General features: G+C 36.9%; 1 protein-coding gene across 3 annotated transcripts in view; it reads left to right on the forward strand.

The window, feature by feature from the left end:
• Window positions 1-1,311: 1,311 nt before the first annotated feature.
• The window catches only part of GAS2 (growth arrest specific 2), a 119,668-nt gene continuing 101,113 nt past the window's right edge, over window positions 1,312-19,866 (forward strand). For 2 of the 3 annotated variants that reach the window (XM_082660954.1, XM_082660956.1), the window contains exons 1-2: window positions 1,312-1,371; window positions 9,648-9,812. In XM_082660954.1, the coding sequence (XP_082517080.1) occupies window positions 9,668-9,812 (145 nt within the window). In that variant the 5' untranslated portion in view covers window positions 1,312-1,371; window positions 9,648-9,667. Of the gene's footprint in view, window positions 1,372-1,557; window positions 1,664-9,647; window positions 9,813-19,866 lie in introns of those variants that run through there. The other variant, XM_082660955.1, reaches the window with a different exon arrangement.

Below are 19,866 nucleotides of genomic sequence, written 5' to 3' on the forward strand. Positions count from 1 at the left end.
AATTAACATTTATTGGCTGCTGATATTTTGATCATGAAGAATTATCAAGGATGTTTGATTTTACTTAAATTTTATAGGTTCAGAAACTAAGAGTTCTTTGTTGGGCCTGTAGTAACACTCAGATCTATCTGGTTAAATTTTGAAAATTTTTATTATCAGAATGATTGCTCAAATTCATCAGTAACGTGTTCTGTATGTTTTGTTGTTCTCGTTGATGTATATCTAAGCAGTAAGATAGGCCTTTTTATAACGCTGTTTCTCCTTAAAATGAGGAATGGCTCTTTTCCCTTTCTTCCGGGAAGCCTAAGGAGGAATATGGAGCTAACTGCAGTACCCAACTGAACTAAAATAAAAAGCTTGGAGTTCAGCGCCAGCAAACTTTTCCATCTGTTTTCTTCCCTTCTTCATTATTTGCACCGCTACTACAACCAAAGAACTGATGCAGTTTCTAGCTGTTTTAGAGCAAATAACCATTTCCAGATGAAAGCAATAAGTACAAAATGCATTTTTTCAGTTATATCTAAAATTACCCACATCAGTTTGCTATTATCCATCCACAGGTAGTTTCTATTTTTGGGGGGGGTGGAGGGGAGGCTGGGCTGGGTGTGTTGGTACATTGCTCACCATCTTAAACATGATATCCAAGAGAGGACTAGAATACATGTGCCACACGATCATTGGATAGAAATGCTTGTGAAACTGATGAACATGGAAACGACAACAACAAAAAAGTATGATCATTTTCACCTACACTCCACGGAAAGTAGTAACCTGAGGCGATTAGGACACTCAACAAGAGGTCACATGTCTATTAGAGGTGAAGCAGACACTTGAACATCTGTCTGCTTCATGGGGAGACTTTTCGTCTCAGAATACATACCCTAATAAACAACAGTTGGAGAAAATTGTCTATGACATTCAACATAATACTGAGCTGAGGCTGAGAGAAGGAAGGGTGGAACTGTATTTCCTTTTGTAAAGCGAAAACAGCCGTGAAATACAGCCTCTTCTAAAGTCTGATATTTAAAGGGAGTTGTAAGAAATCAAATTGTTCAATTTTAACGAAGAGTGGCCCAAGTTACTGGCAAGCTCACGCCTCCGAGTCTGCAAAATCACTGACCAGGAAAGCAAAACCTTCCCAACACCCAATTTTAATATTGTGCTAAAGCCACTGACTTTGTTAAAACCTCCGAGTTAAATATGATCCCCTCCCCACCGCTCTCCCCCGCCCTTTAGGTTAGTGTTTGGGGGACCGGGAGGGGGCCGGAGCTTGGCCCCAACCTCGGAATTGCTGCCAAGGGCTTGTAATACAATCTCTCCCCGTTTGAAGGGTAAATCAGTGTCAATTGCGTTTGCTGTCCACCAGAAAAAGTAAGCATTTTACTTCCGCTCGGTCTATGTGGACTGATGAAATGTAGGAAATCTGTTTCTGGCAGGGGGAAAAAATCGTTTTCCCAAACAGCACCGAGAGGAGCCATCAGAGAAGTATGAAGAGGGGCAGCGCGGCTGGAGCTGCTGCCGCTGCCGCCGGGCTGGTGGGGTGCGGAGAGCGGCTGCCGCAGGACCCGCGCCGGGAGGGGGCCGGCCCCGAGACGCTGCAGGAGCCGAGCCGGGAGCCCCGGTGCCCCTGAGAGCCGCCAGCAGCCCAGCTCCGGACGCGGGGGTGAGCAGGCGGGCGGGCCCCGCTCTCCGCCGCCGTTGCCGCGGCGTGAGCGCTCTGCAGCCCGGCTTGCGGAGCCCCGGCCTCTGCTGCACGGCTGGCGGCAGGGGAGGGGGGCCGTCGTTGCCAGTAACGTCGGGCACGCGGCTGGGAAGGGTGGAGAGCCTCGGACAGCCGGACGGGCTGTGGCGCTCGGTGTGTGGTCACTGCAGTGGGTGACTCTCTGACTCCCTGGAAGCGACCATGTGTTCCTCATCCCTATTGTGGAACAGTCCAAATGACCGCCGCAACGAAGAAACCCGCTGGGGCGGCTCAGCCAACCGGGGACAGGAGTGAGGATTTCTCATTAGCACAACGATTGTAAAGACACACATATGCATTTCGTGCAGAGGGTCTCTGTCTGCATGCTCAGCGTTGTCCCTTATTGAGGAGAGGAAAGCGGAGGGGGGATGGTCTTAATGGATTGATCCTTATTGCTTTACTTGAGTCAAGGAGGCCGGGAGGGGGGGAAAGAGCACGACACGCGTGATTTGGGGTGATGCTGTCTTCCACTGATGAGTTTGACAGAGTCGAGCTTTTGCTACGTGAATAAACAAACGCTAGGCTAGCCTATGAATCAACCCCCTTTGGGGCGATTTTTTTTGCCTGGTATTGTTCTTCTCGTCCAAAGAGCAAGGTTTTGGAATCTGAAATTATTTGGGGAGCACAGGAGCCAACTTGGCTTTGGAGGCATTAACGATTCTGGCAAGATTAAATTCTATCAGCCTAATAAATTGCCATTAGCCTAGTCCAGACATCCGAAGTTTCTACTGTCATGAATAGAGGGGAAGCAAAAGCAGGGGTTAACAGATTCTGTCTTCTACCTTTCAGTACAATTGGGGTGTGTGTGTGGGGCGGGGGGATTGTACACTTTCCTCCAGTTAACCTTTTTGGAAATCAAAATCTTTCCTCTCTCCCACCTTCTTCATCTTCATCCTCTTACAGTGAAGAGTTTGCAAAACTTTACTGTCTCTCTTGTAAACTCCTCCCTCTCCCCAAGCACCCTCTCCTACAAAGCTAGATCAACTATGGGAGATCTTATGCCCAGGAAATAAGATCTGCATGTGCACAGGAACACCCATTAGGCCTCCTAGTGTTAAATAAAGGCTCAGACAGGTCGGAGGTGCCAGCCAGGCAGAGGAAATCCACCTTTTCTCCTCACCTACCCCCTGAGATTCTCAGAGACAAGGCTGAGGAGGCCTCTGCTCACTGGTTTTCTTCCCTAACATCTTAGCAGTGTGGACGCTGATTAACTCCAGCTGGATCTGGTTTGCCCAGCCTGTCTTTGAAATTGATCAATGAGTTCCTTCTCGAGGAATGCTCCCCCCTAACTGTGGAGGAGGAGGTGGTGACTGTGGCAGTCCTCTCCAGCATGGGCATCTTGGTTCTCAGTGCCTAAGACAAGGTAAGGGACAGATATCTGAGGCATGGGACAGGCAGCCTTTGCAATGCACCTTGCAGCTTTAGTACACGGTTCCCTGAGTGGGCTCTGAAAGGGAAAGGTAGCTTGTATTTCAGCCTGTGTGCTACTGAACTTGGGGCTTAGTTCTTCATTTTAGTGTTACACACCATACTTTTGTGATGTGGACTGTGCTTTGCTGGGAAATAAACTCACAAGGCAAAATTTATTTCATCTGGTGCAAAAGGTACTGTGATTGCCACTGAGTGTCCTAGTATCTTGGTAAGAAATGTTAGTTAAACTTGCAGGTATGGAAGAATGTCAGGTCTTATATTAATCCTAAGTATGTTATGCATAATTTTAGAATTTTGCTTCAAGCCTGCAAGCCTGCTTTATATTTATAGACTTCGGGAGCCTTTGGAAGGCCAAAGTTACCTTGGTTGAAACCAAATAATGAGGCTCTAACAGTTTGTTTGCAGAGGGAGTTGTTAAAACTGGAGCTGATGTTAAGGTAATTTTGGTATCTTTGTGGTTTTGATATGGTGGCACAGAGATCCCGCTGTTTCTTTTAATTTCTCCTGGACGACTATCAAGATTTTCCACTCAGTGTTTTCTGACTAGAGAAAAGAATTGGAGTAAAGGTAGAAAATATCTCTTGGCAAAAAGAGTAAGATGCTTGTGTAATTTTTCTGTCCTAAATGTTTTCAGAGTCAAAGCAACTGAGTTTTTGCTAATGCTCTCCCCTTACATGAGAGTACATATATATTCAACAGAATGTAGAACTCTGCTAGCTCTCAACTACACTATAGTTACGTAAAACAGAAATCTTTTTATTGCAAACAACACACACATGGACACACACACAACAACATCTTCTTATGAATTAAGATTTACTTAATCAACTTAGGTTAAATTTTGATGTAAGTCCTCAAACATCCTAATCAATTAATGGCTTTCAGGTGATTTTCTATTCAAATTAAGTTTGAAATTAATCTGGTAGGGGTCCAGAAACCTGAGCTAAATTGTTTGGAAGAATACTTTAGTATAATTAAAAAAAAAAAACTTAAAAATCTCTAATGCCAAGAAAATATAAGAAATTAGTTCCCACTCAGTCTTAATATTTTGGTCATGATTTGAGAAGGAATTATTATTGTAGGTATACCATCATTTGGTTCAAGACAACTCATCATGGGGCTGCAAAATAAGAAAAAGATTCCTGGAAGAGAGTTAGCATTCCTTGAGTTTGGGCACCAGAAGGGCTGAGTAGGGTACTTTTAATGACTAACTAGACTTGTTACTTAGGCCAAAATGTCTTAGGCTTCCAGTCCCTTATTAATAACCAGAAATTTGGCTGGTAAATCTTCTAAGGTCCATTTGAGTTTAAAGATTTTATTATATAATTAGAAAAACTAGTAACGAGTGTCATTTTGCCTTTACACTTGGCGCTTTTTAATTTCGGACAAGTTGCTCCCCTTAGCCAGAAGCAGAGGTCCATTTACAAGATCTAGAATTACCTTTCTGATTACATTTTGGACTTTTATTTTCTGTTCAGATTCTTAGGTTAAGATTTTACATTCATTACATTGGTTGAGAATATATAGCTTTGTAGATATATTATTGGCCAGCCAAAGTGAATCACATAGGCGTAAAGAACTCAGAATGGTGAAAGAGCCATCTAGAGCTATCCTTGGTTGTTAATTCTTTGAGTCTAGTTTGAAAGATAACATTTTCTCCTTCCAGATTATGGAAGGGTGTTTGGCTTAAGGTGTTTTTATTTTTTTTAATTGTAAAAGACAGTGTTATTGACCTATAAACTTTGTTTTCTTAGTTGTTTCACACCCATAGCACACAAAACTGACTAGACAGAGGGGAGGTCGATGCTCTAAATCAGAACAAAGGTGACCTTTAGTGCAGGGACCCTTGACTGTGGGTTCATTAGCACTCTGTTTTAAATGGCCACAGTTAGGTGTCTTTGTGGGGGGGAAGGGTGTGGTGACATCCTTTCACATTTATTTTGAGAGGCATGGCATTCCCCTTTCTTAATAGCTTATGAGTCTTTGATGCCAAAATGAAGTATAATATGTTACCAAAATTTGTTTTTAAAAACATGTAAACTACCCATCTTGGAGTTCAGCATTTCACTCATCATCCTGGGAGTTTCATCCCTCTCAATATGAAGAAAACTTGGGATTTTCCATTATTTATGGTTTTATTTCATCAATTCTTTATTTGTTTTCATTTCTCCCCCTGGCCTTTGCCATTTTAGTTATCTAGAGTTCTACAAAATATTCCTATTTTTGTTACAGAATTTCTTTTCTTTTTAAAATAAGTCAGTGGAAGCTTTATTTTTGCATATTTCCTATGGTGATGATTTCAATTTAGCTAGTGTTTGTTGAATGTAAAATATATGCCAAATACTGACACAAATATTTCATCTTCACACGTATATGTGAGGTGTTAACCTCCATTATACATACTGGAGAACTCAAGTACAAAGAGAAAAAGTCATATAACTAGGATAGAACAACTACTAAATGGCCAGGTAGTAGAGCCAGTATTTGACCCCAGGACTCCTGATTCCAGCTCTAATATTCTATTATTCACGCTTCTTAGCAGAATTTCATATCAGACAGTAGTGATATAATGTTTATCATTTTATTCTTATTTTTCTGTCTTTCCAATTTATTTTCCATGCAATATTGCGATACTTTTTTTATAATATGGCAACAAAGACTAGAGATAAACCAGAAACCATCTTGGTCATAATCGAAGCACACCTCTAGGTGGTGAAAAAGAATACGTTTTCCTCAGAGTCAAAACTATGTCTTCAACTGGGATTCTGGAACAACAGACTAAACAGAATCTTTAAAACATGTGATATTGTACTTACAGAGTCATTAATTTTTTCTTCTTCCCCTGGGCTGGTTCAAGTCTCATCATATTCATAATGGTTATTCCAGAATCACTTCTATGGAAAGAAAGAAAAAAATACACGCACACACATTCTTTGAAGAATTCTGTATTAAGTTTCTGCATGTTTTTCCCTTTAAGTTTTATTTTTCTGAATTCCAAATCCTGAGGGTTGAGTTATCCATTTTTAGATAGACCCATAAAGCTTGGAGAAGCCATAGTCTGAAGAAGGCATACAAGCATTTGAATGCTTACTCCTTTTTTCAAAGCGATTGGCTTTGCTTAGTAATTACTGAAGTTACTTATCAAGCTTTTTAAATATTTAGGTTGTATGAATTTTAATAGTAACATCTTTCAGTATTTAGATATGTTATACAAAAAAAGAAGTTTCTCTTTCTCCAAAACCTATTTTTTTTCTTCAAGTCAGTGTATCATTTCATTTCCTGTCTTAAAAGCTACCCCTTGGTATCTCTGGTGGTTTTTGAAAATGTTTGAATGAATTCAAAAGATCAGAAATGACCTTTGTCTTGTAATTTGTTCTTTGTGATCTAATTCAACTCATTCAGATGGATTAAACATTTGTTGAAAATTATAAAAGGTTTATAATCCTGTAGTGATCTTTTTATCTGGGTAATATAAATTTATTTGACCTTTGTTCACCGCAATTTAATCATTTCATTTGGAAACTGCTTCAACATGGGGTAATTCACACTCCAAATTTTGATCCGGCTAGGTGGGTCCATTTTCATCTTTTCTATTCATATCTCAGCTATATTTAAATCCAAGACCACCATGTAATGACTTTCAGCTAAACCATAGAGTCATGCCAAGTTTGATGGTGATTTAAAATGTGAAAAAAGGATCAGAAGAATTTGGATCAAAATCCTAATTTTTTTCAAAAGGGACTTAAACAGAAGAGTCCCTTAAACAGAAGAGTCCCTATCTATGACAGTGACTTAGGTGTCTACATATTTGGCATATGTTTCATTGTTTAACTACTGTCAGATGCTAATTACCCACTAAGCCTTCTTTCTCCTACCTTTGCCTCCTGGGAAAATATAACTGTTCTTTCTTTTTTTTCACTTTACATATAATTTTGATTATATACAAAGCAGCGTAACAAACATTGCTTAGTTATTCTTATTGTTTTAACTTAATGATCATCTGTAAATATTAGAAGATAGTTTAAATTACATTTCTGGCAAAATACAGGACAGACTACATGAGAAATAAATGTGCCACTGTCAAGGAAAATAAAAACTTCACTGTTTAGAAGCATTGAGGGGACAGATTGTGTCCCTCTGGCTCACTGAAACTGTTACATGCCATTAGGCTTACTGTAAACTATCCCTTGATGAATTCTTTGCTGGACAATGAGCTTACGAATCTGAGGTGTCTTCTTGCTTTTACAAAGCAAAATAGGACTCTGATGCTTAAATGGAAGTTGCAGAGAACATAATAGGATGTAGGTAAAGTTACTGAACTACCACATCTCACTTTCAGGAAAGTAGCGGGAGATATTGTGTCTTGAGAAGAAAGGCATTTTAGAGGTAACCCTTTTAAGATTTCAATTAGTTATTTAAATGTATGAATCATGTGCTTAAATGTATTATTACTTAAATGTTTGTTTCTGAGGCTAGCTAGCCTGTAGGAATCCTAACCAACTACTGGGAAATGTTTTGTTTTCCTGGGGTTGGACCTATTTTTTAAAGAACTGGGGCAAAAAATGTTTTAGCCTTCTGGTTTAGTCACAGGGTTTGGAGAATCTTTAGGACTTTATATGAATAATGTCATGATTAACTGCAAAAGAAAATAGACAATTGTGATCTTCTGGTCCCTGTAATGACAATTTAGTAGCATATGACAAGGTATATTAAAATGTTTCACATTTTCACTAGTTATTACTTTAGATGACTAGATATACAGAGATTTATGGAAGGTGTTTTCAAAGAAAACTTACAGTAATTTTTTTCTGCAAAAATTACTTCAAAGCATAATTTCTCTGGAAATTAAATTGTCTGTGCTTTTAAATTATATATTTATGACACTTTTTAGGTGTTTAACCATGTTCCCAGCAGTCTTTTCTAATGCTACAGCAAAATGTTTGTGAAACTGTCACATTTTACAGTTTTCTGAACACCAATGTCTTATTTTGTTTAAAAGCTGTCTTTAAAAGGCAAAAATTAACCGAGGCTAAGAGAATTAGAGTTTGAGATTAATTGGAAAAGAATGCTATGTAACGTTTCAAATGATAAAACTGACAAGGATATATACAACTTATACTGGTGAACTTAAAATACCATTAGTAATAAATATAGCTGAAAACCCCATTATATCATATAAATCTTACTTTTTGTCATTTGCAAACATCTTCATTTTCATTTCATTCAGTCATAATGCATTTGGTTATTTTATAGTCACTATTTGCATACAGAATGGAGTTCTACACATAAATTTATGAGTTTATTACCTTCCCGCTCCAATATTACATCTGTAGTTTTAGGTCCTATAAATAATGCATACAATAGTACTACATTTAAGGCCAAGTATATATTCATACATCTTTTCTGCAACCCACATAGAAGATTGTGTTACTCATAGGTTAGTGAAATCATCCCTTACTGTGTAGATATAAGATATGTAATGTAATTACTTCTTTGCTAAACATGAATACAAACAAACCCTAGTATGCAAAACATACAAAGTGAGAAGGTACAAAGTATGACAAAAGAAAACCTGTGACGATATTTATTAGAATTACGGTGTAATTCCTGGGTTATAACGTGGGTTCCTGATGACACTATTTTGTAAAATGTGTCATTCTGAAAACAGTAATGGTCTTAGAGTAAAGACCCAAGTTCAAGCCTGACTCTGCTGTGATCTAGCTATATGATCTTGGTTGAGTCACCCTTCCTCTTTGATTTTGTTTTCATTAACTGTAAAATAAGAGAAGTGTAGTAGGGACTCTAAAAGGATGCACTCCCCCATGTCCCACCCAATTCTCTAAAGTGTAAGTGCATGATTACTTGGCCATCTGCAAAGAACCAAGGGCTGTGCTTAATCTCATAGGTAATAGTTTTAAGAGTAGTGGTCATATGTTTATAAGAAATTTTGCAAGTCCAAATCTTGCGGATCAAAATTTGGAGTGTGAATTACTCCATGTTGAAGCAGTTTCCAAATGAAATGCTTAAATTGCAGTGAACAAAGGTCAATTTTGCTAGTATTCAGTCCTAAAATTCTGTGGAAATCGATGGCTTCAAAAATTAACCCAAACAATGGGAGTTTACAATTTGGATACCAAAATTTTAATCAACCACTTTTTATTGTTTTTGAATAAGTAGAATTTCTTTCCTTAGAAACTGTCGTTTTTCCAAATCTGATGTTTTACACAAGCAGAGAGCTTACTGTTTGATTTTTCTATTTGACCTTTGACAGCTGCTGCTTCCTACCAAGTAGTTGGTCAAAAGTGACAGGGCCAGTACAAGTAAAGCAAACAGTGTTTCATGAGGGTTTAATAATTAATAACCTGACTTGTCATCCGAACTTCCACAGATCCTGTTCCTTACTGTGTCATTGGCAGTGAGATTTTAACAAGAGAAGTCTGTATAAAAAGCAATTGCTCTTTTGTTTCCAAAACAGGTATTACAAGTGGATAAATAATGTGCACTGCTCTGAGCCCAAAGGTACGCAGTGGACCTGGCCTCTCTGATATGCATCAGTATAGCCAGTGGCTGGCCAGCAGACATGAAGCTAATTTGCTACCGATGAAAGAAGATCTGGCCTTGTGGTTAACCAATCTGTTAGGTAAGGTTATAAGATCTCATTTTGTCATCAAAGATAACAGGTTTATTCTCCCTGCTCATGTAGTGTCCTTCTCCTAAGCATGTGACACCACTTTAGAAAGAAAGACTTTCATTATTTGCATTTTGCATCTGGGAGACCTGAAGCATATAGAGAATTTAAATGAATTTCCCAATGTCTCTCACATTAACTGTGCTTAGTAATTCCAATATCATGCATTGTAACTGTGTGGTCAAATTGCTCATTTCATCTACACTCTTGCTGATCTGATTTATTTTTACTTTTCTTTCATGCAACTGACCAGTTTGGTCTATTCTTTTGACACTGCACACGGGCCACAGTCTGTGAGATCTGGCTTCTAAAGCTAGATTTCGTTGCCCTACTTTTATAGTACACCTTCTAAAACTGCTAAATACCCAGACTCTGGAACAATAACATCTATCCTTTGTCCAAATGAGCTGACTGGAGTCATCCAACCTTGAACTAAAATTTTTCTTTTCATTACACTTTTGTTTTTAAGTATTCTTCCAAAAGGACGATCTTAGAGAAAAAGGCTACCTCATGCTAAGGCTGCCTCTTTTTTTGTTTCTGTTGTGCTGGCATATTCAGAGTATACAATTTCAACCATGTGCAAAGTGGAATCATACGTTCAAAGGATCATCATATAAAGCAATGCTTTTTCACTAGTAATTTTTCACAAAGAACAAAATTGTTTTAAGACCTGAAAAAAGGATCCTTATAGAGTCTATAAGATTTGAATATTGAGTAAACAGAATTTGCATGGTGCTTTATCATTTACAGAAAGGATTTCACCAATATTATTTTATTATTGAAAGGATTCCTTCAAGGTAAGTGTTGTTATCGTCACTTTCTAGCTGTTGAAACTGAAGAGTTTAGTGAAGAGCATAGTGCATCTGTAATTTTAGCAAGGTTTGACAAGGTTTTAGCACATTTGAGCAAGATTTTTCTTTTTGCTCACCATGGCTCTGGATTTTTACATTGCTTTTGCATTTTTTAAGCCTTTATCCTAGAGTTAGATCTTTCCTTTTTCCTTACTGTGTGCACATGCTTTTGACAATTCTATGTAGTCTAACCAGGGCTACCGCATATGGAAATGCAGGTGGTGCCCTTTGCAAGGGAGCCCAGTTAAAGGGTAAGAGAAGAAATGCAGAAGGCATCCTTCACATCCATCACTCCCCAGAAAGACCCTTCACTGTGCTATGGAGTGATATCCACCAGAAGGAAGGGCTACCTTTCATTTATACAAGGGGAGAGCATTTTTATTTATCTCCATTATATAGAGGATGTCAATTTAGCCTAAACAGATGGGTTTCCTCCCTCTTTTGTGTGTTCACTAATTATTGTTATATTAGTATTTTATTAACTTAGAGCTGTTTTCAGATATGGGCTGTCACAGCATGGCAGTATAGAAGTTAAGGCACAGACTTGGAATGAACTGCCTGTGTTTGAACACCAGATGTGCCACTTAACTGGCAATATGATCTTGAGCAAGTTATTTAATCTCTCTGTTCTTTAGTTTCCTCATCTATGAAGTGGTAATGACAGTAGGATTGCTGTGAGATTAAATAATTAAAATATGTATACTACTTAGAGCCTGAAATATTATAACTCTATATGTGGTGGTGTTATTCCATTTATATAGTTCAGTGATATGATTAATTTGATTTGATGGGTAAGTTTATTCATTTATTCAACAAATATTTGAGTGTACATCAGCATAATAATTATTTGAATAAAATGGACTCTGGAATCAGAATGCTTGAATTCAAATCTCAGTGCCATCACTTACTAGCTCTGTGATACTGGGCAATTTTCTGAATGCACTGTGCCTGGGTTTCGTCATCTGTGAAATACATATAATACTAGTACCAACCTCATGGGATTGTTGGAGCGTCAAGTAAGATCGTCAGCTTTAGAACAAGGTCTGGCACATAGTAATCAACTAGCTATAGTAAATATACTAGCTATTGTGTTTATCGTGTTTCAGCACAGTCTGCTAAGTGCTAGAGGGTAGAGTGGTGACTAAGAATAGACAGAGTGCCTGTTCTTATAGAGCTTGGAGTAGATTGAACAAGAAATAAATATAAATAAGTGACTGAATAAATGATTCATTAATTGGACTTGGTATAAACACTAAAAGATATAGGTTGCAATAAGAATGTAAAAACAAGGAGATGGGAATGGGGCAAATGATCAGAGGGCTTGGGGAAATCCTTTTTAAGGGATCTTATATTTAAAACTGAGATCTGAAGAATAATTAATAGCTAGCCAGACAAAGTGTGGGGAAAAAAGCCTGTGTGGAAAGAATGGCATGTGCGGGATAGGAAGGAGTTTGGCGCCTTAGAAGAACTGAACGAAGGCTAGTGTCAACAGCGTAGATCAAGAGGGGGAGACTTTCATGAGATTTGTTGGGGCTAGAGCGTATACTGCTTTGAATACCATGTTGAGGAGCTTATAATTTATTGCATGCTCCACGAGGAGTCCCTGAGGTGTTCCAGGCAGGGGGAAATCATGATTATGAGTATAGCCTGATTACACAGGTGTGTTCCAAGGTCCCATGACTTGTCATCAAAAGCATTTTATTTGGTGAATGTGATCATTTACAAAGTAGCTTGAGCAGTGTGAGCAGCCCCAAGACAGCCTCAAAGAATAGAGAGTCAGTGTATGTGTAATGGAAATATCCTTGGACTAAAAGTCAGGAGACCTGGCTCCTAACTGGTGTCAGGAGACCTGGCTTCTGATTCTGGCTCTCTCACTTGGTAAACTTGCCCAAAGTCACTCAGCTATCTTTTCTGGGCTCAGTGTCCTCAACCATAAAATGAAGGGGTTGGAGTAGATGATCTCTAATGTCCATTCCAGTTCCAAAAGTCTAAGTTTCCAAGAAATCCAGCTCTTGAGACCCAGTTTGAAATCATCAATATGTATAAACAAGGAGAAAACAGTTTACGTAAATGAATAATCTTTCTTTTAAAGAATAAAAAGGCTAATGTTCTTAATGCCAGTTATTGGTAACACAGAAGCAACTGATGGCTTGTGAAATTTTCTCAGAAAAGAAATCTTAAAAGAATCTCAAAAAAAAAAGAATCTTAAAATATAGTAAAGTGCCACTTTCTGTTAACTTGAATTCATAAAAGTAGGTAGATGATAGATTTCAAGTAAATATCCTCATGGTAACTTGGAAAGTAGACCAATAGCTTGAGGTTATTTAAAGTGGTAAAACATTCAGAGGTAAGAAAATATGTTATGTACTAGAATGGTGATAATAAGGAAGAGAGAAAAAATGTATGGCTATGTGACAAGATATTTTTACTACACATAATAGATACATTTAGTATTCACGTATTTTAGAAATGGAGTCATTAAAGTAAATTTTAAAATTCTTACTGGTCATTTTGTTGCCTCAGAAATATTTGCAAATTTATATTATACAGCTCTATTTCAATTCTCCATTTTTATCTACTTGAAGGTTAGAGATATCTTGAAGGTAGTTTCAAAGTTGATCTGGTCTCTAGATAAAGTATCTGAATTTTTTGGTGAGGTGGAAATTCACATACTAAATTAAAGCTTCTAACTGGACTTTGCCATTGTAGTGTGGACCTTACTTGTGGAAAGATTTCCTATTTCTTTCTAGCAATACTTGACTAAAATGTAACTTTTTTTCCTTTTTTGCCTTTCAAAAAAAGTAGTAATGATATTCTAAATTCAGGTATTTCTGATCCTACATATAAAATGTCAATTGAAAGGTGGAATTTTTTAAAGAACGCTCACTTTGCATTCAGGTTTTTTGGTGGATAAAAATTATTTGATAGAGAAGAAAATTATTTCATTGGTTCATAGACCAATATTCACATTCTTGCCAATTATGAAGGCATAATACTGTAATTTTCAAGTACTATATACTTACTTAATCAGTAACAATAATAGCGCTTTAGATTCCTCATCATAAAATTAAAGCAGCAATAGCAAATTTGCAATAGCAAATTTTTAGGCTAACTAAAATTTATATATTAGAATATAAAAAACTATTTTATAAGTTAACTAGTTGAGTTAAATAAATTGTCATGATGGTTGGGATTTGTTTATGTGGTAGCATACCAGTCTGATTCGTGAGAAAATCATCCTGTGATATTTACAGACTACTTACATATCTTTGTAGTCCAAGTATGTTTTCTATTGATAATAGTTGACACTATGGAGTTTTATGACCAACACTCAGAAAAGACAGCAAAAGAAACCTGAATCAAGAGAATCTTGCCTCTAAAACATTTCTCTGGCCATTGTCCCCTGCTGTACATTAAATATACACATGTAATTTTTATTTTAGGCTTTCTGTTTTGTTATTTTTGTTCATGAACTAGCTATTGCTCATTTGTTAATTAACTATGTCCTTAGGACATATTTGAACATCAAATGATTATACAAATAAGTCTTGGAGAAAAACTTGTTACTTTGAATAAACAGCATGTAATTAAATTAACAGTCCCAGATTATAGCAACTACCCATCATTCAGATAGATGAGGCGCATTCTACAGATTTCATGATTGTTGAAAGACTATTGAAGACTGTTGTTGGTTTAATTTTGAAATGAATATACTAACATAGATGTTCTCAGATTGTTTATTTATTTTATGTTTCTTTAATCATTTGAAAATGACCTTTATCTTCAATTAGTATTTGTTTAATAACACTACATGAATCACATGGGAGTATAATTTTGAGAAAAGACTGTAGTTGTTGAGCATCACAGAAATTGATATTGCTCTTAAGGATTTTAGATCATTAAGATGTAGGCATATGTGTTTGGATATATGCAGGGAGTTTGAATAAATCAAAAAATGTATTACAAATCAAGTTAAGCTAAATTGATTTTACTAATATTTAGAAATGCATTATGACAGTTGATGTTATGATGATTGTCCCTTTCTCTGACTTTCCTACATGCACATAAAGGAAAATTCAGTTGTTATATGCGTAGTATGATCAATAGGTAATGTTTTCCTTATTTCAGTTATTTCTGAAAAAACCTATTTTTAGCATTAGAAAGTTAAGCACCTATTTACTGGAGTTGCTGCTGTCTAATGAGTTTGGAACAGCTCTTTTCTTTTTTCTTAAAGTCCTTTTACTGGATACTTGTCCTGCAGACTTCTCATATTCTTGATGTAGTCAATTAAAATTTCTTAGGAAAGGTGGTGTCTTATGCTAATTCAAAAGTTTAAAGAATCAAGACTATGTTCACAAATTGACACCTTTCAGAGCAGTTACACCCTAATGTTTTTTACTCAACTTTTCCAACAGAACCGACTTTGTCTTTTGTTGATACAAATACAGGGTAGACTCTGAATCAGTGTGGAGCAGGTGCTGATCTAGGGTTTCTGGATATAATCAATCATTTCCTATCTCACAACATTTATATTTCAGTCTTAAAACACTGACTAGTTTGAGTTAAGATAGCAGATGAGTTGCTTCGAGTTCTCTAATTGGAGAAATAGACTGTGATTGAGAGGTACAGTGGAGATTGGAGTAGAGTTTGATCATATCTAGATCACCCTTATAGATAAAACATACTAGTTTTCTTATGCAATGAATCAGGCTACATAACAGAGCATGCCTGAATGCTATTCTCGGTCATTCTCCAATCATCAGCAAGGTGACTTGCTATTCATTTCTCAGCACCACTGTCTTCAGCCCTACACTGTTTTGTTTTTTTCTGAAGGAGTTTCTAGAGAGAAAAAATCTGTAGATTTTCTAAAAAGAAAAAGAACTGCATTCAAGAGAATGCATTGTTATAGAAAATAGTCATTTGTGTATCCAGCAAATATTGATTTAACTAACTAAGAGTGGTGGCTAAAAACATAGACTCTAAACCTAGACTTCTTGGGTTAAAGAGTCAGATTCACTGTGTGAGCTTAAGCAAGTTATTTAACCTAAATACATCAATTTCATCATCTGTAAAATGGATATAATAGAAGCACTCACTTGGCAGTTTTGTAAAAATATTAAAAACATGAATACATGTAAAGTGCTTGGCATATAGTAAGAACTCAAATGTTAAATATCATTATTAGATATTATATATTATTAGGAAACTGAGTGTAGTACTGCTAACTTACTAGGAGGAAAACATTCTTTCCTAGCAAAATAGAAGATAAAAGGGATAATCTTTATGGAAATTATGGCAAGCCTACATTTCTGGGAGGAATACACTTGTATGTACAAGTATGTGTGTTGATTTTAGTTACCTGACAAAATATTTCAGGTACATGATTATTTCATATCATTGTATCCTCATATTTTAAGAGGAAATGACTAATCACAATATTTAACCAAACCACCTGATCTCTGTCTACTGGCAAATCATGACTGAATTGATGATGTGAAGATCTAAGTTCATAATTATGAACCCAGTAAGTAAAGATATTCTTTCTAGACTTGGCTATTTTGGGTTGACCTTCAAGTCAATAATAAAGACAACCCAGTATGTGTCGGCATTCCAAGGTGATTTAATTGTGTCTGTTCATTGCCCCTTCTTTCACTAAATATACCAAAAACGTGGAAAGATGGGATTGGGGAAGAAATGATTCTATGCTACTAGAATCCTACTGTTTCTAGCATTTATAGTCTAATGTCTCAAACCAGCTACACAATTTATATTAAAGGAGATCTGGTTCTGCCTGACAGAGATTGAACTGTGTATAGCTTTTACTTGAGAAACTGTAATTAGTAATTCATAGCCTATTCTGATGGATTCGTCATGATTAAATTCAGCCAACTTTATATTCAGTTTTTTATATACTTTTGGTAATATTAATAGAATAAAGAGTATGATAATATATCACCCCATATAAGGATTATAACTGATTTCTTAAAATTATACAGTACATTTAAAATGTATATTTTATGATTCTTAATCATTGGATGGAAAATGTTACATATGAAGGTTTAAAAAAAAATTCTCTGTCTTGCATTTTTCCTTCATTTGAGTCAGTACATTTCAACCATAAAGTATGTAATAGTGTCTGCTTTAGCCAAAAAAAAAAAAAAATCCCACCTTTTGGAGCTATAAAATATACAGAATTGAAAGCTGAGACCTAATATATTTTTCATTAGGTACAGATGTTCAATGTTAAATTCCTCAAGTATTCATGAAAAGGAGGATAACAAAAAATTGTTCAGGTATAATGCAGAAAAAGTAAAAATCATTCCTTTTGGTAAATTGCTAATGACTTTTCAATGAAAGCCATTTTTCTTTTTATAATTTACAAGTTCTTGTAAATTTATTGTCATCATCTCATCACTTGACATTATGAATAGAATCTTTAAATTTTCAAGTAGCTTAATGAAATAATGCCTAAAGACCTCTTCCAAATGTAGAAAATCTTATAAGTAATTTATAAAGGAATCATTCAACAGTTTAGGTAAAGTTTACCTTCTTTACCTTGAAATGTAATTGATAATTTTTAAAATATTTCTAATATTTATTTTTATGCTTGTTTGTAATTAACTTTCTTATTATCATTAGAAAATGCAAGCCAATATGGTGAATGCATAATACAAATTCTGTTGTGCTGGCTTTTTTGTATCTTGAGACTATTACTTTCATTCCTTAATTGAGCTGAGCTGCATACAATTTTGAAATACTAATAGCTCTGTATAGGCTACCTCTGTGGTGAGTACTTAGAGCTACTGATGTTTTGCCACCTGCAGAAGTCATTATCCTAACTGAGGGCTAAAATGTGAACTATCCAGTAGGGAAAAAAAGAACATAAAAAAAGTAATTCTTTTTCCTCCTTCACCTGCCCTTCCCCCCAAACTGTAAAAAAATCATTTCAAACAGATGTTTCTTAAAAACCAAATATATTAGATAGTGTGAGTTTAACTTTAAGCCAGTAGTATATCTGTTGTTCCAGTTGGTTTACATTTATCTTAAGTGTTCATGGAATTGAGCTGCATGCATTTTTCTTAAGATAAAAGGTAATCCTATGACTCTCAGTATAAAACTTTAAAATACCTCCTTTTTTTCTTTTTGCTTTAACAACTACTTTTCACGGAAATAATACCCAACATTTTCTCAAAGTTTTCCAAGAGTTTGTTTCTTCATTTGTCAACTCACGTACTCACTGAACATGTTTTACTAGGTACCTTCTATGTAAGTAACATTATGCTTACCTCTGTAGTAACACACACACAAAACAATATACCTCAAGAGGTTTCTAATGTACTGGTGATGACAGGAACTTTGTACAAAGCATGTTATTAGCCACAGAAGAAGTTTGATGAGTGCCAGAGTGAGTGATACTCCTGAGTATGACCATATAGGAAGGAGACTGATGTACACTGGGAGAATCTCTTTCTGGATTTCTGATTAAAGGGAAAGTAGAATGTGGCCAGGCAGATAGAAGATAGGGGGCTGTTATAGGAAGGGGCCATGCCTGGACCAAGGCATGGGAGTGGAAACGGGAGGATCTGCCCATGGAACTAGGAAGGCAGGGTGCAGACCAAGGAACAGGGTGTAAGCAAGGTAGAATAGAAAGGTGGATTAGTGGCATATGAGAGGACTTTGGATATTGGGTTAAAGCGGGTTTGTTTCATCTTTTACGTAGAGGAGAAGATTAGGGACTATGCAGTAAAGATGAAGATTGGCTCAATGAGGGTGGTGTTTAGCAATATTAATTTTAGCAGTGATTATGGTATGTTCTGGAGGCAGACGTTGAGGATACGAGGACTAACCATTGTTCTTGCTGCTAGAGTTTAGGTATCAGACCATGAATTTTTTTTTTTTTTTTTTTTTTTTTTTTTGCGGTACGCGGGCCTCTCACTGTTGTGGCCTCTCCCGTTGTGGAGCACAGGCTCCGGACGCGCAGGCTCAGCGGCCATGGCTCACGGGCCCAGCTGCTCCGCGGCATGTGGGATCTTCCCGAACCAGGGCACGAACCCGTGTCCCCTGCATCGGCAGGCGGACTCTCAACCACTGTGCCACCAGGGAAGCCCCCATGAATTTTTAAAATTAAGATTATGGTTCTAGAAACAGAAGGAAGCATGAATCTACAGGACTTGTGACTAATAAGTTATAGGAAATTAAGACAGGGAAATAAAATATTCTGAAACTTAGAGAATTACAACACCAGGAAAAGGAGAGAGCTTAGGGAAAGGAGTTTTGAGGAATATACAAAAAAGAAATTAATGATTTTATAGAGCCTGGGGGGGTGGGGAATGGAGCCATCGGGAGTGATAGTTAAAGGGTACAGTTTCTTTGGGGAGTGATAAAAATGTACTAACATTGACTGTGGTGGTAATTGCACAACTCTGTGAATATACTAAAAGTCATTGAATTATGCACTTGAAAGAAGTGAATTGTAAGGGGTGTGAATTATATCCCAATAAAGCTGTTACAAAGTGAAAGAAAAGAAGAAAGAAAATATACTTTGGGAGCATATAAGAAAGAAAAATAACTTTTAACCAATAAAATGGCAGGGATGGACAACTGTGAATCATGTTCATAAAAGCAGTAATTGAAGCTGTGAGTGGTTGTGAGGAGACAAAAAAAAAAAAGCAGAGAGATCTGAACCTAATAATTCCACAGTTCAAGCACTGCATCAGGAAGGGGAAGAGTGGTTAGAGGGGCAGTGTTTTCTTATAGAGAGTTTCTTACTTGCATTAATTTTACCTGTATTATCTTCATCAGGAAAACAAACTCAATGGAATTTAGAGATGTGTTTTTTTGTTTTTTAATTTTATTTATTTATTTTTGGCTGTGTTGGGTCTTCCTTTCTGTGCGAGGGCTTTCTCTAGTTGCGGCGAGCGGGGGCCACTCTTCATCGCAGTGCGCGGGCCTCTCACTGTCGCAGCCTCTCTTGTTGCGGAGCACAGGCTCCAGACGCACAGGCTCAGTAGTTGTGGCTCACGGGCCTAGTTGCTCCGCGGCGTGTGGGATCTTCCCAGACCAGGGCTCGAACCCGTGTCCCCTACATTGGCAGGCAGATTCTCAACCACTGCGCCACCAGGGAAGCCCATAGAGATGTGGTTTTATGCATTGGC

The sequence above is a fragment of the Grampus griseus genome (genome assembly GCF_964374135.1).
Source record: "Grampus griseus genome assembly, chromosome: 8".
Lineage (NCBI taxonomy): Eukaryota > Metazoa > Chordata > Mammalia > Artiodactyla > Delphinidae > Grampus > Grampus griseus.